The 25,598-nt window shown below is 34.7% G+C and overlaps 1 protein-coding gene across 11 annotated transcripts in view; it reads left to right on the plus strand.

Annotated features, from left to right (window-relative positions):
- The window catches only part of LOC143225054 (uncharacterized), a 43,243-nt gene extending 20,170 nt beyond the window's left edge, over window positions 1-23,073 (plus strand). For 5 of the 11 annotated variants that reach the window (XR_013013587.1, XR_013013590.1, XR_013013584.1 and 2 more), the window contains 8 exons: window positions 450-515; window positions 2,360-4,805; window positions 9,665-9,859; window positions 11,563-11,674; window positions 14,883-14,971; window positions 16,626-16,864; window positions 17,675-17,836; window positions 21,894-23,073. Coding sequence is in view for 1 of the 11 variants with exons in the window: in XM_076453749.1 (XP_076309864.1) it covers window positions 2,406-4,805; window positions 9,665-9,859; window positions 11,563-11,674; window positions 14,883-14,971; window positions 16,626-16,850 (3,021 nt within the window). In the remaining 10 variants the exon portion in view is untranslated. The remainder of the gene's footprint in view (window positions 1-449; window positions 516-2,359; window positions 4,806-9,664; window positions 9,860-11,562; window positions 11,675-14,882; window positions 14,972-16,625; window positions 16,865-17,674; window positions 17,837-21,893) is intronic. The other 6 variants (XR_013013583.1, XR_013013586.1, XR_013013589.1 and 3 more) reach the window with 3 other exon arrangements.
- The last annotated feature ends 2,525 nt before the right edge of the window (window positions 23,074-25,598 follow it).

Raw genomic sequence — 25,598 nt, forward strand, 5'->3', positions numbered from 1 at the left:
CGTTTTAACGTGGTAACAAACAAGTATCGGGCGTTCGAGGTCTCTTCTAAGTATAGCAAAACGTGATGACAAGAAGCAGTCGGATTTAAATGGGGTTTGTAATACATTGTTTTTTTTTAATTTATTATGGACATGTACTATATAAATAAAATGCATACCTATATACTTAAAGATTTGTGTGTCTCTGTGTGTGTATGTATATACATATTTAAATATTTTTAAAGTTTGTTTAAATTTGCGTCAGTATAACGGAAACATACCTCAAATTTCACTGTTCTGTGATGTAAGAGTAGCCCAACAATTGGCGGTGGGTGCTATAGACTCTCGAGTACAGTATTTCTCAAACTGTATGCCACGTAATTTCTGCAATTAAGTTATTTTTAATTATTAATGTTACTGTGTCATCAAGTTAATAAAATGTTTAACTTTATGTATTTCTTCCTATATAGCCCCCTAGCGGGACGGCAACACGTCTGCGGATTTCTACCGTTAGAAACCGGGTTTCTATGTCCGTGGTGAGCAGAACTCAGACGTAATCCTTTGTGTAGCTTTGTACCTAATTCCAAATAATCGGATACCCTCCTTGTATAACACTAATTTCTGCCTTTGGCAGGCTGGTGCCACTAGGCTTTCATACTGACTTAAATACATGATTGTTTGTTTTTTTATTTTTTTTTATTTTTAAATTTGTTTTTAAAGCTACACGAGGGCTATCTGCGCTAGCCGTCCCTAATTTTGCAGTGTACAACTAGAGGGAAGGCAGCTAGTCATCATCACCCACCGCCAACTCTTGGGCTACTCTTTTACCAACGAATAGTGGGATTGACCGTAACATTATAACACCCACACGGCTGAAAGGCCGAACATGTTCGGTACTACGGGGATTTGAACCCGCGCCCCTCGGATTACGAGTGGAGTGCCTTAACCACTTGGCCACGCCTGGCAATTACGTGTGCTGCAAAAAAAATTGGGACGTTACAAGTGTGCCTTAAGATAAAAGAGTTTGAGAAGCAACGCTCTGGTGCCTCAAAAAAACAACAAGCAAAAACAAAGGGAATAGGCTTGGAGAAGTCATTGTCAATTCAATATTAGAGGCAGGCTCTGCGGGAATATAGTTCTAGTATTGCTTTAATCGAAAATTCTGAAACAAAATCTACACAATTAGAATTATTATAGAGCTTTCTCAGTTCTCTTTGGACTTATAAAATCTGAAAGTTATTGTAAGTGAACTAAAATCGATGTAAGTAACCTCTTTTACAGGCAAGTTCACCCAACTAAACCAGGGTTACTCTAGCAAAACCACAGTAGTCATGGAACTGTGAAGAGCTCGTAACAAAATATTGTTTTACTGAGGTTTAACGACATTAAAGATTGAGAGATACACAATAAAATAAAACAAAAACTATCGAGCAACTGAAATTAATAAATATGCCAGATTATTACGTAGTTCGAACTTTATTTTTGTCCGACATGGTGATTGGTTTGTTTGTTCGTTCTTTTGTGTGTGAAATCGCAAAACACCGAAATAAAATAATTGTTACAACAAACAAACAAACAAGGGTGATTGTTAACATTATTGGCCTGTATATAATTCACCAAACATTTAAGTCTTCTTGTTTGGTTTTAGAGCAAAGCCACATTCGGCTGTGTTTATTGCGGGGAATCGAACTCCAAATTTTAGCATTGAAGGATAACGTTTCAATGTACCATCGGAGAAGTCACTTGTATGTATGGTGTTCCTTGATATTATGTTAAACTGAACATGAGCAAAGTGCACATTTTTAACTTTCTTAAGACTGTGTAGTTGTATCAAAACATAATCGCATTGTTTGGTTTACACTTTAACTGGTAGTGTGGACGTTCTTCAACTGAAAAAGGTCAGTAGAAAAGTCCAATGAATTTAAAGACACTAGATGAATGGAAAGAGATAGTGTCCAAGGTTTTCAGTAAAATTTTGAACAAATACTGTTAACGTGGTACTAGAATGGAAATGTGCTTATAATGAGCAGAAAGTTATATTTTCAGTTGTCATTTGTTATGACATCAGTTTCTAGTATTTGTACCACTCTGTGAATTAGTTTCTTAGCAACTTGGCTGTCATTTACTTTATTGCAAATAGACTTTTTCAAAATTCGACCACAGTATCACTTAACCAAACGAATGTGAAAAAACAACAACAATAAAGATAAATCGTGACGTGTCAAGTTGAATTTATTATGCGTGGTTTTGTGTCTTTTTTAGTAAATCCGTGTTTAGTGATTTTGAAATATAGTGATGTACGATATGTCTAATGAAACATCTTGATTTAAGAAGTGTTGGTACCTTAACGTTTCTTACTCGTTCGTTTCTGTTTTCTTAGTGAACGTATAGTGTAGCTGTGTGGAGTCGTATAGAACAGGAAAAATATGTCCATCGCTTGTGAAACATTTGTTCAGAATGCTTGGAAGAAAGATCTGTGTTCTAACTGTTTCAAGAGCGTGTCTGATCACGCAGGTCTCTGTGTAGATCAACAGAACTATGCAGAAAACAAAAACACAAGTTATATATCAAATTCCTTACTTACTTACCGATCAGCTAATAGTCCTCGTATAAAAGATCGAATACTCATCGAGACTTCCAAAAATTCTCAAAATCAAAACAACTCGCAACTCAAATTAAACATATTCGGTTCTGATGTGAGAAACACTCAAAATAAGTTCCATAAAGAAATAACTCGTCGATTTGCTAATAATGAGGTAATTGTTAATAAAAGTGAAAGTGTTGAAGCTTCCTCTTCCTTCTTAAGAATTTTAAAAGATGAGGAAAGACATAAGAAAAAAGAAACAAGGAAAACGACAGTTACCTTTGCAGAAGGACCAATTGAAATTATTGGCTATGGAGGAAGTGAATTTGACTCTGATGAGGACTGGGATCTCGAAACATGCGTCAGTGATATTGACTTAGAAAGTTTGGATGTAACTGAAGAGGATAAGCTCACCACGAAACTCACTAAAGAAAACACAGAATTTAACTCAAATCAAATAAACCTTTCGAGTAACAGCACTCGGAAAGAGGTTCTCTTATTCAAACAAGAATCTTTGAAGGCCATCTTTCATTATCGAGATAATACCGAAAACAAACACAATAAAACTGAAGAAGGATCCTCAACGAACTTTAATTCAAATGTATACCAAAATCAACATATTGAAAAATGTCAAAGGTCGTCACTTGACTCCCATTCGCAACGCAGACGAGAGCCACTTCCTAGAGCTTCGGTTAAGCCTTTCATAAAACAAGCAACTTGTTCTAGTGAGCACGGAATTAACCCAACAGAGAAGCTTAATAAAACAGAAATTACAGTTACTACCTCAGATGATAAATCAACAGAAAAATCGTTGGCCTGTATTTCCAATAAAAGCAGCGACTCCATTTACAGACACGACCGGTTGCTTGAAACTAAAAGTAACGAATTACCACACGCATCAGATACTTTCTTAGAATCGCCACCAACTTGTCACGAAGTTTTCAGTTTTGATTTTGAGCAACCACAGTCGTTACCAATTATTAACTATAAAGAATTATCTGCTCATAATTACAATCAAACGCCGTCTTCTCTCGAGAATATAAACTCTCAAAATCCCACCTTTTCATATTCCAGTATTCCCACCTCTGAAGCTGTTATGATCGAAAGATGTCAGAATAAGTCATGTAATTTTGTACAGAGTGAAGCCCAAGTGAGCCCTAAAGAAGTTCCTCGTATGTCTTTCCTTCACGGTATCGGAAAAAAACTGTCAAAGGATTTATATTCAAATGAGATGTCGCTCAGATATTCTGAAGATAAGAGAAGTGACACTGAATGCCCTAAGAACGGTCAACAATGTGTTAAAGGCGCACTGTTGGATGTTTCAGAAACATCTCAGGTTTATTCAAGAGAAAACTTAACTTCAGTTTCCAAAGCGAAGAATATTTGTCGGAAAAAGTCGACCACGTCGCCTGCTCGAGATGTTAGTATTAAAGTACAAGGAAATGTACACAGTGGTGTTTCTAATACGTCAGGTTTTAACAGCACGGATTCTGGTTTGTCAGACAGCTCGTCTAACCCAGATACTGGTAAAAAAAGTGACCGCAGAGAAAAGCTTGCTGCTTTAGCCATTGAACTCGAAAAAGTTCGTAGTGAACACACCACCAAAAGACGAGCACCGATACCACCGAAGACACCGGGAATTTGTTTCGATTCTGAAATTACAGCTACTCGGGAATCGAACATTAAATTAGAAGTTGAAATACGCACACAATTACCTGACTACAGAAATAATTCTAGTCCCCATTCTTATTTAAAACGAGACGGTAATTACTCGGAAAATAGAAAATTGGATTCAAAAGAATTCGTCGAGAGCCAAACCTTGTCGAAACCTGTCGGCAACCAGTGGCAACGAAGGAACTCAACAGGATCAGAAGACAGTACATGCACAAAAGTCAAAAAGAGCAAGTTTTCGTTAAAGAGGTTCATTAAAAGAGCGAGCGATTCGAAATTAATAAAAGTAACACCCACCAAAAATGCCACATTATCACCTAGGGTCGAAACGTTACAAGATAACGACAGATTTGATGATAATTTAACCTACAAATTGTTCGAAAACAACCAGGTTACTTCACACTCGGTTTATGATTCTTCTGGAGCTTGGGAGAAGAAAAATCAAAGTTCATCTCAAACTACTGGGAATAAGAAGGAAGAAGGCGACCAACAGAAGAAGCAAGTGTTGGACAATCAACGTGACGCTCGGAAGGAGACAGAAAATATAAAACAAGATGAAGTTACAAACACGGTAAGCTCATTTCACGTGCTGTTTGTACGATTTCTTGATCGTGCCTCAAAAACCAGAATTTCTGAAATCGATTAAAGGCGATGTATAATCTAAAGTGTGTACATCTATAATAAAACTAATTTTAAACAACATATGTTTAATTCCTGCAATTTTAAGCTAGTTTTTGATGGTCAAGAGTGCCCTAAAACTTCAGACATGTTACTATTAATTTGGAAGAATATTGGTTTTTTTCTTAATAAATAACAAAACGCCTTAGTGAATATCACAAGTGAACGACTATATGCATAGCATAATGCTGATGGCGGTACTTGTTTTGAGCATATCTGCTTTTTTAAATTGCGCCCTACACGCATAAACGGAAATTCATTTTCAGATCTTCCGAACAGAAACTGTAAAGCTCCGAGCGACACAAGATGAAATGGGATATTTAACTCTCTGGAGCTCTTCCCTTACGGTACCTGATTCAATCGTTCTTTTTTCTTGGGTATAAACTGTTATCGAAGCTACGTGGTTATTCCAAGGTCACGTGGATACTTTTCCACCGAAAGCCGAGAACAACAAACGAAACCAGATCCTGATTCCGCTTACCGCGAGTGTGTTTTGAACGCTTCGCACGTGGGAGAAGGGGATCTCTCCGTGTTTGAACAAATACTCTGACGTGACTCAGTGACTAAACATCTATAGTGCACAAACATACATCAAGGACCTGCCAGTGCATATCGCTTCTACGTTTAACCAATGATATTTCTCTACCCTGAACCCGGTAAGAGTAAAATTATGTATTAACCCACATCGCGTTTTGTAAATTTGTTTGTCCTCGAATTATTTCCACAGTTCGAAAGTTAACATGACCACATTTAACTCGGGGTTGCTTGAGAGATGACCTTATTTCTATGATGTAACCCCTGCCAAGGGTACAGTAAATATGGAGGGGCTAAAACGCGGCCGAAGGGTCACTTAGACACAATAGGTGCCTACGGCTAGGTTTTCAGGATAGCTTAACCCAAAATCTGGCGTTGAATTTTATGCTACTCGTACTTCTAGGGTTCCCGGGGGTGCCATTTTTGAAACTGTGCTCAACCTCACCCTCACTAGCTCGCGAGATCATCTTTGTTCAAGTACCTAACACGCATATCCAAACGGTGTTTGTTTTCGGGTATGGATCCCACATGTGGTAGCTATGATGGTGAATGGAGATGGTGGAGGAGTTTGATTAGTACAGTGGGGCTTGTGTGAATCATGAGAATAGGGAGATTAAGAACCTTCAAAGAACGGGGTACTTTATGCTAGTTCTATATACTTGCTACAATAATCGTGAACATAATGTTACGTGTCTATTTTATTCTACTCAATTAAATTTAAATATAATCTTATTAGAATTCTACCTATAGTTATCTACTATCTGTATTTCGGAAACTGAGCTCATAACACTGAATAATGTATATCCAATAACAATAACCTATTTCTATAACAGTCAGCCTGGTATGGGGCTGGTGGTTAGGTGCTCGGCTCGCAGTCTCTGGGTTTATCAAAAAAAGAGCACTTGAAGATGGTGAATTATGTTTTCAAGATAAAAGAGAAGTACAAGACGTTTAGTGAATAACTTTGCAAAGAGCTTTAAAACAATGAGAAAGAACACAATCTTTTATGGCTGAAAGATACAGCACACATATTTAAGTAATAATTAGAGCTTGCAACATGCGAATTATGATAAAGGACTCCTCCCATTTAACGGGTGTAAATCGACTCTGATTGGGCCTTATTTGTATTCTCAGAGCAACCAATTGCACTCTCTTATTTGTCCGACGTAAGAATTAATGAGGTGAAAAACGTTTTTTGTTGTTTGTTTTTTTTCAGAAAATTTGTTAAAATGGCAAAAAACTACAAAAACTTAATAATCTTAAAATAATATTTTGATGTAAAAATAAATGAGCAGAAATCATTGTAATAGATAGATATTTTGTGACAATGTTCTTGCCTTGTTTGAATGAAAGGGAACTTTTGTAGGACTAACAACACGGGAAAAGCAAATAGGGATTTTACTCTGTTTTTGCGAACTTACAAAAGGAACAAAAAAAAACTATCTGTCATTGTACGGAGTATCGTTAATACATCTTAACGTACCTTACATTTTTTATTTAAAGTAAAATTTCCGAAATGTGCTCTGGTTGGTTACAGTATCAGTTTTAGACCGCCTAGCGGCAGATGAAGAATAATCAGAGGGGCATTTTTTTTTCTGCAAATAAATCCACCAGAATGTAATGAAAGATATCGTACTTAATGATGCACTTTTTCACTTTTAATTAGTATTTTAGATGCTATAGCAAACTAGTACACGACCTTGGTTGTCAGTTACCCTACAAGTTACATCATTATATTATCAGTTCCAGTGAGGCCTAATAATGGATCATTTTCAAATCAACCTTTAAAATCCATTCGAGCCTCTCTCAATTGACGTGTCTGTTAAAAAAATTCTCTCTCGACCCTAAAGCTTCACGAAACTATAAAAGAAGGGGGCGTGTGTCGGTTTCACAATATACGTATGTATATATTTCTGCATATGTGTGTGTGTACCTCGTTTTTATAAAAATTTCAACACGAAAATTCAGAGTGTAGTTAATTAGCAATTTACCATTATTACATTCATAGATATTAATATTTTATTTTACTTAAAAATAAGCAGTGTAAAGCCAAACTTCATAATTTATTACCTTGTATGGAATGAAAAGCATGTGTCCTTTCTGAGAATGTTACACAACTGAGGGGCCGGCGTGATTAAGGAACTCGACTCGTAATCCGAGGGTCGCGGATTCGAGTCTCCGTCACACCAAATATGCTCGTCTTTTCAGCCGTGGGGGCGTTATAATGTAATAGTCAATCCCACTATTCATCGATAAAAAAGTAGTCGAAGAGTCAGCAGTGGGTGGTGATGACTAGCTGCCTTTCTTCTAGTCTTACGCTGCTAAATTAGGAACGGCTAGCGCAGATAGCCCTCGAGTAACTTTGCGCGAAATTCAAACCAAATCAATACGCAACTGAGTAAATTTTGCATATTAAATAAATTTACTCATGATATTCAAAAGTTCGTAGGATCAACAGAAAACGTTAGTATTGGAAAAGAAACTCAATAAAACTTTTGGAAATTGATAACTGAAGATAGTTAGTGGGCGGATTATGATTTGCTCAGTTTAAAATATTACGTGTAGCTGTGCTGCTAATTTTAACACCATAACTTACAACTAGAAAAAAGTTTGTTTGTTTTTTAATTTCGCGCTGAACTACTCGAGGGCTTCCTGCGCTAGCCATCCTCAATTTTAAGGTGATAAATTCGAAGGAAAGCAGCTAGTCAACACTATCCACCGCTAACTCGGGCTACTGTTTATCTACGAATAGTGGGACTGACCGTCACTTATAACGCCCTAATGGCTGAAAAGACGAGCATGTTTAGTGAGGAGTTTGTTTGTTTGTTTATTTGAAATTAAGCACAAAGCTTCACAATAGGTTAACTGTACGATATTACCACGGGTATCGAAACCTAGTTTCTAGCGTTGTAAGCCCTCAGACATATCACTGTGCCACTAGGAGGTAGAATCTGTGAGGGAATTAGAACTTACAACCCTCATATCGCGAATCCAATGACTACCACTATACCAGACCACCAGACATAACGACTTCTGCTACTAAACATTCTTTGTAAATTCAGTTTCGCTTTAACCATTTAAGTAGTTAAAAGGAGTATTTGTCTCTCATTACTTGACAATTTAACTCCCCCCTTTGTTTTCTGTTTGTGTCCCGTGAATTATTCTTAGCTAGCGTTTATATTTTTTCTTGTACCTGTGTTAACTCATTTAAAGAGAATTGCATGTATTGAATTAACTTAATGGTTCGTGAAACTCGAACTCGAGCTGTGCTCTTTAGATACCGACATCAATCTCTGTTTTGGCTCGTGAACTTTACATTGGCATCTTTTAATGATATTTATTTAATTCGATTTTTTAAGGTAAACAAATTACCTTTAAGAATTTCACTTTGTTATTATGGAAACAGTATTATACATTAAGGCATTTGCTAATTTCTTGGTGTGTATTTCCTACTATTCCATGTAATATTGACCTAAAATTTAGTTCATGTTGTTTGCAACATACACACATTAATACCATTTGAAAATCCTGACTCTAAACTTGTTTGAAGATAGAACAATTAGTGAGGCAAAACATTAGTAAATAAGTCTCAAGAAAGTATACAAGAAATTGGTACATAGGTGCCTGACCATCTCATTACTAGGGTTCGAATCCCCGTCGCACCAAACATGCTCGCCCTTTCAGCCGTGGGGGCGTTATAATGTGACGGTCAATCCCACTATTTGTTGATAAAATAGTAGCCTAAGAGCTGGAGGTGGGAAGTGATGACTGGTTGCCTTCTCTCTTCAACTACTAAATTAGGGAGGCTAGCACAGGTAATCCTCGTGTAGCTTTGCGCAAAATTCAAAACGAACAAACAAACCATCACATTACCACTTATGTGCATGATATTTCATACTTGGCCTGAAAAGTGTGTTTACGCTCAAGTCTTAACATGAATTATGCGAAGAAAAGAAACGCAACCCCGTTGTAATATCTGCCCGGCGTGGCCAAATGGTTAGGTTAGGGATGGGTAGCGCAGGTAACCCTCGTGTGGTTTTGCGCGAAATTCCAAACAGATCATTGTAATGTCAACGATTACACAACATTTTTTTAGATTTTAAACATCACACATGAACTTTGTTGTGCAAGCCTGAAACACGCTGCGCAATATTAGGAATTCGACATTGAAGTTTCGAATGTCAGTGTAATAATTACGTGTAAATTGCTTGATGTCAGGTGATGCAAGGTTTCGAAGAAAATGAAGCCACCTTCTCTTCATTACCTTTCATACCGTTGACAAGTTCTATACCTGAAGAAAATGAAGCTTCAACGCGACCACCAAGGCCTCCTCGCCCCTTTGTCATTCCGAGAAAGTCGATCAACAGTACTGGCCAGCAAATGTCAACTAAGCCCCAACCTCCAACAGTTAAGGTAATGTGATATTGAAGAGTAAAAGTACACAAAATAAAAATGATCCCAGAAGTGTAATTGCGCTGTGCTTTTTTTTTTCTATGTGTACGCCAATATTTAAACTGTCGTATACCTTATAACTTGATGTTAGCAACAGCATTTTTGGTACAAGTTAGCTAACTGCAGCCATTCGAACAGTTAGTGGCGTTATTAGAATTTCAATTCTGCGTGGAGAGAAATTCTTCAAACTTTTAATCGCAAACTACGATTACTGCGCTGAACTGTAGCGAATTCTTCATCTTCTTTCAGCTGACTCGTACAGCAAGCTATTCGTTTTTATCGATATTTTCTGAAATCAGCGTACACTGACATTCGGATCAGTGGACTTAATACTATGTTGTGTTTTAATGAGTTTCATCAACCTTGTTACACTAAAACTATTTTTACATTACCCCTACGCTGCAGCTCGTTTTTGAGTAATATTAGATGTTATAAGTCACTGTTTTAGCCTAAAACTGCTCAGTGTGTCCACCACGGAGATGAAATTTCGGATTTTTTCGTTGTATCTCCCGAATCACCGAGAAAATAAAAGTCACAGGTGCAGCATTTACAATGAAACATTCTTTCTTATAATTCTTCCTAAACTTAGAAAACTGGGTGGTAATTTTAGGAAGCTACAAAATCATGTACTTCACTTTAGAAGCAGGTAGTCCTCGGTAGATCAACTGAACTGTGAGTACTGTTGACTTGCAAAACTAAAAATCGGGCTTCTATGCTAGAAGTGGACAGAGCATAGATAGTCAATTGTGTAACTTTGTGGGTACGAACAAATAAAACAACTTAATTAAGTCGTTGTAAATGTATTTTGACCTAGAAAGTTGTCTTTACTGGGAAATCCAACGTTGCGTGTCTTTTACTGTTTCTTTTTTTTAATTGAAGTTGGATTTGGTGTGCGTTTATAATTTCTTCAAACCTTGGCAAACCTAATGACTCAACAAATGAGTAATCAAAACCCGTTTTTATCATTCAAACGTGACTGATGGTAAACCAGTAAGTCTTAGCAACACATAATTATACCAGAAAGGAAATGGTTCAACTAAAATTTATAGTATATATAACTTCATTTCCATTGTTACTTCACAGATTTCTGGAAGAAAAAAAATTGAAATAATAATTTTCTTTTAGTGATAAACATCTTCCTGGATAATATAATACTCTTAAGACACTCCTAGTTTCAAGCAATTATCTTTAATTTCGAACTGCTGAGACGTGAAATAATATACTTAATGAAATATAGGCAGTTTAAAATGAAGTCAACAGATGGCAAGGTGATATAAGACGAAGATGAATGAGCATTAAAGTGACATTAAAATCCAAATCGATAACCTATTTATTTATAGCATCATAACGTGAAAAAAAATTAGTTTATGCCAAATATATATAGCTATCGTCTTTATGGTGTACCTCAATAAAAATGCTTAGATATATATGCAGTACACTCACTACGGCGAAGGTTTTCATGATTGTGGTGTGTAATATAATTCGCTTTAACTACAAGAATAGTAAGCGATCTAGACTCTAGCCATTAAGCGTTGTCATAAATACCTGAATAATCATTATAATATCCTAATATGAAGTAATACTCTATTATTAAGCCTTAATTCGAAGAAAATTTAAAGATGTGAAAAAATGTAGTATTAATATACTATCATTTATGTTTTTAGACCAGAGAAAAGGCATCAAAAGGGAAATCGACATTTAAATCAAATCAAGAGAAACCACAACCATCCCTGAGATACAGTCATTCTAGTGTACAATCTGACTATGCTAATCTTGGTAAGTGTACAATCTGACTATGCTAATCTTGGTAAGTGTACAATCTGACCATGCTAATCTTGGTAAGTGTACAATCTGACTATGCTAATCTTGGTAAGTTTATTTATTTTGCTAGAAAGAAAAAGGAACGAGAAGGTTGCACCAACATACGTACAACGTTTTTATTCCAACCCAATGACTTTTCATTGACCTTAAACATATTTTGTGATTTATATTTTAATTATATTCCTATGAAAGAAAATACAAGTTTATACGTGCTGAAACAATTGTGTCATATCATGGAGAGAAAGTATGTCCTTTGGGGGATTTGCGTCATAAATTACGAGGATAAAATTTTGCCAGCTCACGTTAATATCGAAAATAATTGATGGCCCTTTTCGGTTGGATGTATATTAAAATTTATTTCAATAAACACTATTCCAATTCAGTTTCGTCTTCATCTGGGACAGCGGTAAGTCTACAAATTTACAATGCTAAAATCGGAGGTTTGATTCCCCTCGGCGGACACAGCAGGATAGCCCGATGTGGCTTTGCTATAAGAAAATGCAAATACAATTCAATTTCATGCGCTGAATTAAAAGGTTTTTTTTTTTTTTGAGAAATGCTAAGTACTGAAATTAACTGTTGAATTTTGAAATCTCGTTGCATCATTTTCTTAAACAGCTCTTTATTTCCGTTTCTATGACGCCAGATGAATTCACATAGATAAAACTCTACCAATTCTAGCAAATAATTGTTGTAATCCAACACAATACATCCATTTATGTGAAGTTCATCTTTGCAAAATTTGATATTTTTGTATTACTTGCCCTAAAATGTTGTTTGTTTTTCAATTTTGCGCAAAGCTACATGAGGGCTATCTGCACTAGTCATTCCTAATTTAGCTGTGTAAGACTAGAGCGAAGGTAGCTAGTTATCACCAACCAGTGCTAACTCTTGGGCTACTGTTTTACCAAAGAACAGCCTGAAAGGGCAAGTATATTTGGTACATCGGGATTTGAACCTGCGACCCTCAGATTGAGTCGGCCGCCCTAACAACCTGGCCATGACTGGCCCCAAAAACATATAAATATACTTGTGTTTTAAAAAGGGTGGGTTGTTCCTTCCAGCCAGGTTCCAATCCTAATTAAATGTGATTTTGTTAGAAGAACATCGTGACATCTTCATACCATCCAGTGGCACAGCCACTGCACGTCTGTGGACTTGCAACGCTATAAACTAGGTTTTGATACCCGTAGTGAGGCAAAGCACATGTAGCCGATCGTGTAGCTTTGTGCTTTCTTCAAAAACATCTTCACATAAGTCGAGAAGACAGAAATGTGATGCTTATTTGGTATCTTGTGCGACACTTTTTTTTCTGGGATAATTTTGAAGGATTGCAAAAAAAAAATGTATCAATTGTCCTTCGAACTGTAAGTTTGCCCATAAATCATTCCAGTGATAAATTATTTGGAGAGTTGTGACTTTTTTTTATACATCTTATCTCTGTCCACAATGAAGAATAAAACCATGGATTTTGGTGTTTATAATTTCAGAAATTTACTACTGACTACTTGGGAACAAGTTGAAAGAGAGAGGGAAACAAATTACGTTTTCCTGCTACATTTCTGGATTTAAAAAAAAATCATGGCATTTAAAGTATGTTTCAATATTTGTAGTAACTTTCCCATTGTAAACATGAACCAAGCCCTACCTGAATATTTGTATTATAACAGAGAAAGGTGTTTCTTATCGCAATAATAATTTTTTTACGAAAGTATTCTTCTGAACATGCTTACAGAAGGTCTTGCGGTTGAACTCTTGCAATATATCATTTTCCATAAAACACGAATACAATTATTATTAACGCACCATGAAACATTTTACGATATGGATAGTTTCAACAGTAAAGTGAAAGTAGTTACAAGTGGGCAAAGAATTTGAATAACCCGTGATGACGAGAAAACCCACTTGTAGAGAAAATTATATATTTAAAACGTTTTGACCTTCTTCGGTCATCGTCATGTTCACAAAAAAAGAAAGTTGCGTTACTGACTGGTAACTGACCACGTGTTTGAAAACGGTTGTGTAATTGAGTGTAGGAATGTAGAGGGCGTGCTTAGGTGTTGGATATAGTAACCTCAAAATTACAAGAACCGATACACAATTTCAAACAAGAATCCACCGAAAATTCACCCATACTGGACTATACATTACTTGGGAATCGGCGCATGAAACAAAAAAAGGACTCAACACCATATGAAACCAAATAAACACATCCATAAAACTATGCTTACCGGATAAAATTAACGACGATTTAGACAAAACAATACTTCATCGATATCAATAAGTTTCCTCCACAAACCGTAGAAAACATTATATGCACACACCTAGACAAAAAGCAAAATCAACTAGCAAATGTAAATATACCCCACGATTTAAAAATCACGAAACCATATTCTGCTGCATACCATATATTCCCGACATCAGCATAAAAATAACCAACATTTGGTAAAAACTAGCAACAAAATATGACATTCCAGTTAATACCAAATGTATTTAAAAATCAGGCACAAAACTAAGATCTATACTATGTAAAAACTACACTGATCACACCAATATTATTTATAAAATACAATGTGATAACTGCCACAACTTCTATATTGGAGAAACATGTAGAAAAGTGGAAACCAGATTCAAAGAACACAAAAAGTCACCTTCACACATTTTCGAACACTGCAAATCAAATAAACACAACATAACCGTAGAAAACGCCCAAATACTAAATAAAGAAACAAATATAAACGCAAAATAAAGAAGCCTTACTTACATGACAACTCAATTACATGACTGCCTTCAAACACATAGTCAGCTAATGGCCTGTAACCCTTTCTTTTGTGAACCTGACGATGATCGAAGGAGGTTGAAACCTTGTTCACTCCTCTATTAGTTATTTCTCTATCCATACCAGCCGTTTTTAAATATATAAAGAATTTGAATATCTTATTTATAAAGCTTCTATTTGCTATTAACCGAAATCTACGAAAAATTATATTATGAATGCCCTACAAATTAAAGAGGTTGCATCCATCTTTATATTCATTTTTAAACCTCACATTGGACATTACTATAAATTAAAATATTTTATTATGAGAATGTTGTGTGCGATGATTTATTGTTCAGTCTTAAAAAGTTTGGACTGTAACAATTGTGTTTTAACCATTTTGAGGTGATGTGAGGTCAAACCTGGCACCCAAAAAACCAGAAAGAACTTCCATATTTACAAATACTGAAGAAAATGTCCAGCGTGAACAGCTGGTAAGTTACTTAATTTTTTATTTTAAAAATTTTTTAATGTATTGAATAATATATAAAATACAAAAGGTTGTTCAATTGCTGATTGCAAACTGAAGGCAGGCTTGAGAATTTAAAGTTCATAAAAGTTACTTTTGTTTAAATAATGGACTTTCCATAATCAGCTATGGAGATTTCAAAAATACTTTTTTTTTAATGTTTTGTAACAGTTCTTTTACAAATAGGGAAGAAAAAGACCCTTGTTAAGATCAAATTTACAACAAATATAACAGAATATGTTTGGGTCATTCACACAAACTCTTGTTGTTGCTGTAATGACAAATAAGTGATACTGAAGAGAAAAAATAATGTTAAAGCTCATGCACAAACAAATGCTATCCAGAAATGACATATTATGCAGTTTGTTAACTATGATATACTAGTGGTGCATTTCTTGAGGGTTATAGAATGATCAACAAGACTCTCATGTCACTATTGGTCTGAAGGAAAGTATATCCAGTGGTTGTCAGCATTTTAAGCATAACTAGATGTGATCTGATTTAAATGTTAAAGTACATATGATGTTTTGTGAAAAATCTGCACATGATGGAGAAAAAAATGGATATCATTTTGAGATTCAGAGTACAGAAATTATTGAAGAGCATGTAAAAATTTCAAGACAATAAAACCATTGTAGGCCTGAGTAATTTGAAGTTACTTCAACTTTGATTGATTATAATGAAAACAAAATGTAAAATAACTCGGATATGGAAAAATGGCAAAGGAAAAATGCATTATTAATATATAATAAATTTCCAAAAGGGAAAGGTTATAACAACATAAAATAAGACTTAGCCCTCTTTCACTTTTTATACAAATTAACACAATGTGTTATACTTTTATTCAAAAATCTCCAAATCTCTGTCCATGAAATGTGTTCACCATTTCAGTTGTGGGGGCATTATAATGTTATTATTCTTTGGTAAAAGAGTATTCCAATAGTTGGTAGTGGGGGATGGAGACCAGCTGATTTCTTAATCTTTCACTGCTAAATTAGAGATGGCTAGTGTCGATAGCCTTCATGTTGCTTTGCACAAAATTCAAAGAAACAAACTGATAGAGACTGGTTAAAGCAAACTTTAAGAAAGACAGCAATGAGACAATGTTCATTTCTATTTGCATATTTATATATCAGAATTGTTAACTGATATATTTTCATTTATAGCTTATGATTTATTTTACAAATGTACTATCTTTAAGTAAAGCCATCATTAGCTTCTCTGAATTATTATAGGTAGCTTTTATTTTATGGAATCATATAGTGATTTATTATAAAAATTGACTTTCAAAAGAAGAAATATAGATACAGATTATGTCAAATGTTTGGAACTGTAAGCCTATTACAGTGAGCAGAGGTCCTTGATTTTTAAATATTTGGAAATTGTCATTTATATATCATTAGCTCAATGCATTAATAAGAGCACTTTTGAAATACAAGCTATTTTTAGGTTTATACTAAAACTCTTATTTTCTCAAAGTTTATTCATTTTTAACAGAAAATACTACACAATTGCTAATATTTGCAGTTTTAGGAGCCAGTAGTGATTCTTGTTTGTAATATGGTTGTAAGATAACATGCCAATTATTTGTTATCAAATGCTGGTCCCTCTATTTTAAGAATACCCAAGAAGAAGATGATCTGGGTGAAGAGCTTGGCAACAATAACAAAAATGAGCAACCTAGCAGTGAGCTACGTGAAGACTTAAATAATCAGTTTCCCCAGATACAAACAAGTTTTCAACTCCCAAAAAATCACCTAGTGAGGACAGTGGGTCATCCTCCTGGAGAAACCTACAGAAAAGTTATGCTACTGTTACAGCTTCCTGTCAGGAAGCATTGGTAGCTCTTCTTGATCAGGTAGGGTACTGATTGGAAATATTCGGTTAGATAATCCTGGAAGAAATGCCCACATACGAAGTTCTAGATCTTTCTCACAGTTATTAAGGTAGAGAAAGTCTTGGGTTATAAATTTAAAATGGAAAAATCTCTTGCTCTTCTTGATTATGAAAGCAGTTGTATGTCCTTTTAATTGCAGTGTTGCAGGTTTCAATACCTATCACCATTTGGCCAATTTCATCAACAGTTATATAAATAAAGTTAAATTGCTATTTTTCTTAGCCAATGAGAAATATAAGTCACTGTTATGATTAGTAACCTGCAATTAAATCTTTTATCTTAATTAGTAACCTTTCTTTTCACAACAACACTAATTACTAATTAGTTTTGATCCTATGTTTCTGCTGCTAACCTGCTACTGTCTTCATGGGAGATCCTCTGAGAAGGGCTATTTCTGTGGTTTAATGTTTGGGATTTAATGATGGTTCTTCTTTATTGAAGTCTAATGTATTATCCACTTGACCTCCATGAAGGTGGTAAGGAATTTGTAGCTGAAATGTAAGTTAAAACTAGGTACTTATAATAAGACTTATCCATCGCAATGAATGATATCTGATTGCCACAATCATATCTATAAGTATCAAATATAATAACTGTTTTGATGTCTACAGGATGAAAGGAGGCTTTAAATAAAAATGTTGTGGTAAGAGAATCTTAGTAGAATATCTTCAAACAGTAAAATCAACAAACTGGTTAAAACTATGAAAAGTTGTTTAAAATATCGTAATCTGCTTCATCCATTATAAGTGGCAAAAAAACATATTCATGCAGGCTCTCAAGATTAGGACCACTACATTGAAAAAGCCTGATGGAAGAAGTTTAAAATGGACTGATTTTTCATTAGAGTGTAATGAACCAGTTTTGCTACCTGGTGGACAGTTATGCTATCATGCTACCTACCAGCATGACTCTAAAATTCATCTAAGTCTAGTGGTGAGTGTTAAATCACTATATGTATAGATTTCAATGGAATTTTGATAATGACATATCACTATATACTTTTAAGAAGCTTATATGACTCATTTTGAATCAACACAGCAAGTAATATATTTTAACCAGAAACTAATTAATTATTAAAACACTTGAAGACAAGTTATTTAGTAATAATTTATTTTTTAATAAAACTCTCTCTTCGGGAGCTTGAAAATTACATATTAGAATACTCAGAATTATCCCATCTTTTAACACTAAAATGTGTTGCAGCAACCTGTGAGGAGGTATCTCCGAGTCTTGCCACCCAGTCACAGTGAATACTCAGAATTATCTCATCCTTCCATTAAGCATCCAAACTATTACAAGATTTTCATATATTCTTTGTGATTGTAACACCTCGAGACAATATGATGGTAATGCCTAATACCTAACATTTCTTTATTTATATCAATACTAAGTCTAAATTATATACTAAATGCACTTTTGGAACTCATTCCCCCCCTCCCCATAAAAACAAAAAGTATCCTAAATAAATATTATATAATAAATTTGCTTATTTTTTCGTCCTGTTTGATGTGAAGTAATCATATTTTGATAGATCAATGTAATAAGTGGTATCTCCACTAACTATACATACTGTAGAAATTGAAATGCTTATTTTTAATTTTGATGGTAATGTATGTTAACTTGTACAAAAAATTACTCACCATGGAAGTGGTAATAAACCTGTTTGGTTTTGAAACAGACCAAAACTTTCCTTAGCATTGTCTACATCTGTAAATGCCTTCAGAGACTGACCAGTATAACTGCCTATGGTGTTGATACAAAATGGTACTGGTTAATGTCTAGGAGCTCTTTGTTATTACAATTTAGCACAGATACAAGTTCTGATGAGCAAATAAGATATGAATCTGCTAACACACATTCTATTTTCACAGAATATTGCTCCTTAGCTAAACAATCAAGTGTTTGGAAATACTGTGACAGACAAAATGAGTTTGTCCTTGTACAGATCATCTTTTTGCATTGCTATTGCAATGGTAACCAGGATAGTGAAGCAAACAAAAGCTCATGGTGAATGATGTCATCAGCACAAAGTTTACAAAAGTTAGGCTTAACTGTAAAATTTTGAAATGGTGTAAGAATATAAATCATAAATTTCATAAATAACACTGATGTCTTAAGCGATGATATATAGATCGGTAAACTTAGTACAGCAGTACATGCAACTGCAGGAATAATCTTAAAAGATACAACACTATTGTTCATTTCATGAAAATTTTCTAAAAAGTCTGTTGGTAGGTAGGAATTTTTTAAAATAGTATTGAAAAATAATGTATAAATTGGCCTAACTTTAATACAAACATTATAATGTGTTAACTTTCCTATAAGTAAAATCTTTTATTCAATTTTTGGGTGGGAATCTCAAGTTTATGAATTAATATGTTGTTAAGATTTTATACTTCAGTAACACCTGATGGTGCATAATTGAGTCCATTATAAAAAAAATATTAATGTCATACTTTGTACCATTGAAATGGCATGCAGAAGGATGGCCTTATGTAACTACAAGTTCATGCTCTATCACTGAAGCACAACTTGTTTGACCAATGTACAGCTCTCCACATTGTTTGCTTTTTTTTTAGATAGTAGGTAAATTATTGGGGTTAGAACATAAAGGATTGTTGTAATGTGAAAGTGATTTACTGTACTCTGTAGCATAGTATTGAAAATATTGGTCATATCTGTAAGGTCATGTTTATGGTAAGATTTTCTGCAAGTAATTTCTAGTTTTTCAATATTGTCTTTTTTTTATTTTTTGTTTTTGCTCTCAAAAGGCTGAGTTGAGAGGTTTTGTGTTTACCCTATAGACAGCATTAGGCACTAATGTTCTGTGTTAGTCTCTTCTCATTTATTGTGTTTTAGTGTTAAGATTATAACGTTTTAATGCCCGTATGAGTAGGATGAATGGATTTAATCAGTATTTTGTAATATACATAAGTTTCAGTAAGATAATTTTTAAGCAAAGTTTAAAACCTATAAATGTGTGTGTGTTAAAGTGCAAAGTTGAAAAATACAATGTAATAATGTAAGAGTTTCTCTGTTTTCTCTAAACGTCAATACTGTATCTACTTCATCATTGATATATGTGTTGTGTGTGGTAAGTAGATTTTTGTTTTTATATGCTACTGCCCATTTTTTTTTAAACATACTTAACAAAAATTTACAAAGAATAATCCTATGTGGTTGCCATAGTAGTACGACATATTTATTTGTTATAACTGGTTGTTGCCATAAGAACATGGCAGATTTATAATTGCTAATTATTGTTATAGTAATATAACAGGTTTATTTATAATAATAAGCAGGCAAACAATGATTTATAAACATAAGGAAAGTTTTATTGATGCTTATAAATCATTGTTTGCCTACCTATTATATGAAAATAACATGGTTTTTTATTCGAGATTTGTTTATAATAGTTGTCATTAAAAGAAATGTTCAGTTGTGTTTATAAGTTACTCGGCCAGACACAAAAGTATGTAAGGGATATTGTGTTTTTCAAAAATCTAAAAATATTTAAACGTAAGAAGATATTAATTTGATAGGTAATAGCATATATATGTGTATGTGAAAGATAGTTTTCATTTATCGATGGAAAAATTGTTAAAATATTTATGCAGCAGAAGCTATAAGTTATGTTTTAACTTACTGCTATAAACACAGAAAGTACAAAGTCTAGGGAAACATTCCATCAATGTGAAAAACAGTAACGTTTTCTTAAATCGAATATCTTACTTGAACAGATGTTTTCGCACAAAATTATATTTCCAAAATGTGGGAAACTTAATGGATTTCTTCCAAAAACAAATGTAACATTTAGTGATGATGAACTTTAATAAGAAATATCATTGCACATTTAAGTTAAGAGTCACTTAATATTTAAGATGGGAAAGACTTAAACTGTTTGGAGTTTGTTTGTTTTTTATCAGAAGACGGAGCACTAAGCAATGTTTTAGATTACCTCTGTTGCGTTTTGAACTGATATTTGAACACACTTTTAAAACTTAGAATGTGGATTTCAGAAGGCACGTGATTGTATGTAAAAGTTAATAGTTATTGTGCGGAAAAAGAAATTCGGTCAAGATTATATTGACCAACAAGCTTGAGTCTATATCATGATATAATTTTTATTCTGGTCATTCCAGTGTCTTGTAGTCAGATCTTGGATAGTGATCAACTACATTATAATAGGAATAATCATAGTAAAAATTTAATGTTTTTTTATGAAACTTAAAATAGTTTACTTTTCACCTTTTACTTTGAATAACATGTGATACATTAGTGTCTCAATTTTATAGTATAAATTTTATTAATGCGTAAACAGGCCTGTGTCTCGTATAATACATAGTATACTGTTTCTATAATAACTGATTTATTGGTATGTGTTAATGATTTTATATTTTTGTTACATGTATGAATTATTCAACATTTTTTATACCATTTATTTTTAGTGGATACTTTGCGCGCGCGCACACATACACCGCGCCCTATAGAGAGTAGACGTTGCCCCTACTACGAGCTAACAGTGCCTCAAAGCCGTCCATAGTACTACCCATAATATACCTGGTGGGTAGTGCGCTCGACCCGCGATGTGAGAGTCGTAGGTTCGAAGTATTACCGCACCTGCTCGCTCTTTCATCCGCGGGGACGTTATAATATAACCGTAAAGTCCGTTATATTCCTTGGCCAAAGTGTATCCCTAGAGGTGGCGGTGAGTGATGTTGACTAGTTGCCTTCACTTTAGTCTTAACATTGCTAAAGTAGGAACGGTTAGCGCGGATAGTCTTCGATATTTTAAACAAACTAAACCACAACATGAGACAGGGAAGGGCCGTAGGAAGCAGTGCCTACACACTAAATAAATTTATTTTTTTCTCGTAACGGTTTCATGTGTAGATTTATACCATTTTAAACTATTTTCACTCGTCTGTTAATTGAGTTTTTAGAATGAATCTTCAATATTTTTAAATCGTGCTGTGTTTCTTTATTCCAGGTATGTTCTTCAAATGTAACCTCATCTTACAACCAGAAACCTTTAACTTATCCCATTCTTGAGCAGTTTTACGACGTGTTACCAAGATCCCATTACCCAAACCCTCCAACCCAGTTCTCATTAAGAAAGGTTCCAGTTTTAGTAAACGTTTTGCCCAGGTCTGATGTGTTTCCTCTCCAAACCTATTCTCTTGCGAAAGGTTCAAGTGTTCCTCAAGTAAAATGGACCAACACTGAACGCGAATTGTGTTTTCTTCTTCTTCAAGTAATTCAAGCTTTGAAATATGTGCAAACATCAGGAACGGAAGCTATAGATGTAAAAAGTGAAGATTTCATGGTTGTTCAGACTAAGCGTGACAAACAAAATCACGTATTAGCTCTTAGCCAACTCTCACCCAACGAAACGGAGAGTCTTTTCACCAAATTAAAAAATAGTCTTGACGATGACAAAGTGTCCCTCTGCCAATTCGCCCTGAAGACCTTACTCGAATTTCTTGGCGTGACTACAATTTCGGAAATCAAGTACTCCCCTCGAATCAAGCAGGGGTCTATTTCAGGAACGACTTTTAGCACTGTAGCTGAAATGCTTGACCAAGAAAAATCGTATTCCTTATCTCATGCAAAGGCACTTTTGGAATTTCTAATGTGGGGTCCCGAAATGAATCAATTCGGTGAAACCGCAGAACAGGAAAAAGTGGAGCAATTCTTACAGCAATGGCTGGACATTCAACGTGCTGAAAGTTTGAATACACTAACGAACACACTTACTACTCCTTTAAATATTTATGACGAAAAACGGTTGTTGTTTTTAATTCGTACTAATTGTAGAGTACTGAAAGAACTTTGGTTAATGTTGAATGATAGCACTTTATAGGTAGAAGCACTTTAGTTGGCAAATCATGTTTATACTGTATATATATTAACATTGGCAAAATCTAGAACGAGTTTTGGTCTACTTATTCTGCACACGATTTTGTCAGACGTGTAAAAGTTTAAAGCAATTCTTTAAACTTGCGTTTAAATTTTTTAAAGCTTTGGGTTTCATGAATCTGATCTCACTCACAGATAGGCTAAGTAATTATTATGATGAAATATAGACGTCGTCAGGGTCAGATCCAGGATTTCTATTATCAGAGCTATATGTTCTTTAAGCGAATAAAATTAATGAAGATTGAAACAGCTTAAAGTAAGTTGAATGTTATTTGATAGTACACTTGACTTTGGGAACTTAACAATAATATAAATTTCTTTCCAAGATTCTGATTAATTATTCTGAATGATCCACGTTATTGTTTATCAAACAGAATGTTTTACAGGTACATATACCTTACATTTTTGTTATAAGCTCATTCAAAATCACCCAAGATAAATATCAATATCGTGGTGGGCATTCATCAAATACAAACCAGAGAAACTCTCTTCATTCATTTGAATTAAGAGATAAGTCTTAATTATTCTGAGACAGGGAAAAGAAGACATGAATATTTCAAAACAAATCTTTGTCTGTTGCATGATAGCATTCGATAAAATTCCTTGGCGCCTCGACATCAGCAGTTGCACCCCATTTATACTTCCCCTTTCATATCGCTTTTTAGTGAAGAGAGAGTGGGTATATCTTTTTCTCCAGAAGCTGAGCTTGGAACAACTTAGAGCAACCTCCTCATTCGACAGTTTCACAACTACTGCTGGGATTAGTACAAATATTTTGGAAAACGTTTTGTTTATTATAACGAACCGAGTAGTCATTTCAGTGAGCAAGTGGTCCAAGAAAGACGCATTCTTCAGATTGTGACTAAAGAGAGTATCAGCAGGTATATTCTACCAGGATGGTTGCCTGTCCACAATGTGTGACATGGCCATATTTCCTCCAATCTGCTCATTCGGTTTAGCAGCACCTACATAAACGTCATTCGGTCTCTACATTTTCTTGGAGATGTTGAATTCTGCCTTTAGGGAAATAAATTACTGAACAGCCAAGATAAGTATCCATGTCACTATTCTCAGAGCTAATGGCAAGTCTTTGGATTATCTCAAAGGAATTACCTGAGAAAAGAAATGCAGTAATAAAGGCAAAATATTGAAGGACGTGCAACAATCATGTGCTTCTACACTAGTGTCTCGATCCTACGACAAATCCCATCCTTGATTAACCTCCTCAATTTGTTGCCAAAACAATAACTTTAAGACTCAAACATATAGAGTTCAACTATGTTTTCATAGCAGCTGTGGTATTTTGTCCATCTTGTTTTGTAAAAGCTTTTGAGTTGTGTTATTTTTTTAAGCGCTGTTACTGAAATGCTCAATTAATTTTTTAGAACAATCGATTTTTTTGGGTGAGGAATTGAAAACAAATATAAACTTTTATTGACCGAAACAGCCATATTTCTCATTACTGGAAGATTGCATTACGCAGTAATTGACAAGTTTAGCACATGGCTTTTGTAATAGTATGTAGTACATCAATAGATATCCATACATTTAACCTGGCCATGAAAACCCACTCTTTCTGACAACATGAATGTAGCAGCACGATCTGATGAATGGTCGTAATATTGCATTATATCAACCTAATGTTTTCTCTATGAAACCACAATATTATTTGTAATTCTTTCAACAGTGGTTCTCTCTAAGAAAATGAATTAGTCTTTTATAATGAACAAATATTCATTAACGAACCTGAAATAAAGAGTTAACGCCTCTTTATTAACGTGAAGATCAATTACTTCATCTGCCATGACACAAGAAAAGGCATTATCGAGGTTGAGGAGAAAAGTCAACTTCTCTTGTATCTGTGGTCCAATAAACCCGATTTCTTCATTTAGAATTGATTTGAACATTGTATTTCGGTTCCCATACATAAAAGTGCTCTGATAAGATAAGATTGTGCTTTGCCATTAAAGTGGCATGTAACGTGCTTCTATTAGATGAATCAGAATTGCTCTTTTCTCTGTGTCCTCAAAATGTAATATTATGACAACTGCAATAGTAGTACGACTTTAGTAATACTAGTAGTACTACAATAGTAGTACACCACCCACCGCCAACTCTTGGGCTACTCTTTTACCAACGATACTGAATCCAAGATACTGAAGGAAAACAAGCATATGCTTAAGACTTGTAGATGGAAAAATAATCAGTATTTGCAGAGCCAACCTCCTAAAATTGGGCCACACACAAGCCAAGGATAGTTTTTTTAACCAGCTAGACTTAAATCTAAGTGCTGCTTTTCTATTTTTGGCCTTTTTGGATATTTTCTTATGAAGTAGATAGTTCTCGCTCGCTTTAAAATGATTTCCTGTTTAACTTAGCTTACCTGGAATAGATAAACCGTCAACGATGATTTCTAATAAGAGCAATTCATCCAGATCAATGAGGAGAGGCAGAGGATTGAGACGTGCTTGGACTTAGTAACATGAAAGTTGGAAGGTCAAAAAGTACTTGGCTTTGGTATCAAAGATGCAAACCAGATAACCTCTGAAGATCACTCCTCATTTTTCATGAAAATTTGTTTGAATTTCGCGCAAAGTTACTCGAGAACTATCTGCGCTAGCCTTCCCTAATTTAGCAGTGTAAGACTAGAGAGAAGGCAGCTAGTCATCACCACCCACCGCCAACTCTTGGGCAACTCTTTTACCAACGAATAGTTGGATTGATCCTCACATTATAACGCCATCACGGCTGAAATGGCGAGCGTATTTGGTGTGAC

This window comes from Tachypleus tridentatus, chromosome 9 (assembly GCF_004210375.1).
Source record: "Tachypleus tridentatus isolate NWPU-2018 chromosome 9, ASM421037v1, whole genome shotgun sequence".
In the NCBI taxonomy this organism is placed as follows: domain Eukaryota; kingdom Metazoa; phylum Arthropoda; class Merostomata; order Xiphosura; family Limulidae; genus Tachypleus; species Tachypleus tridentatus.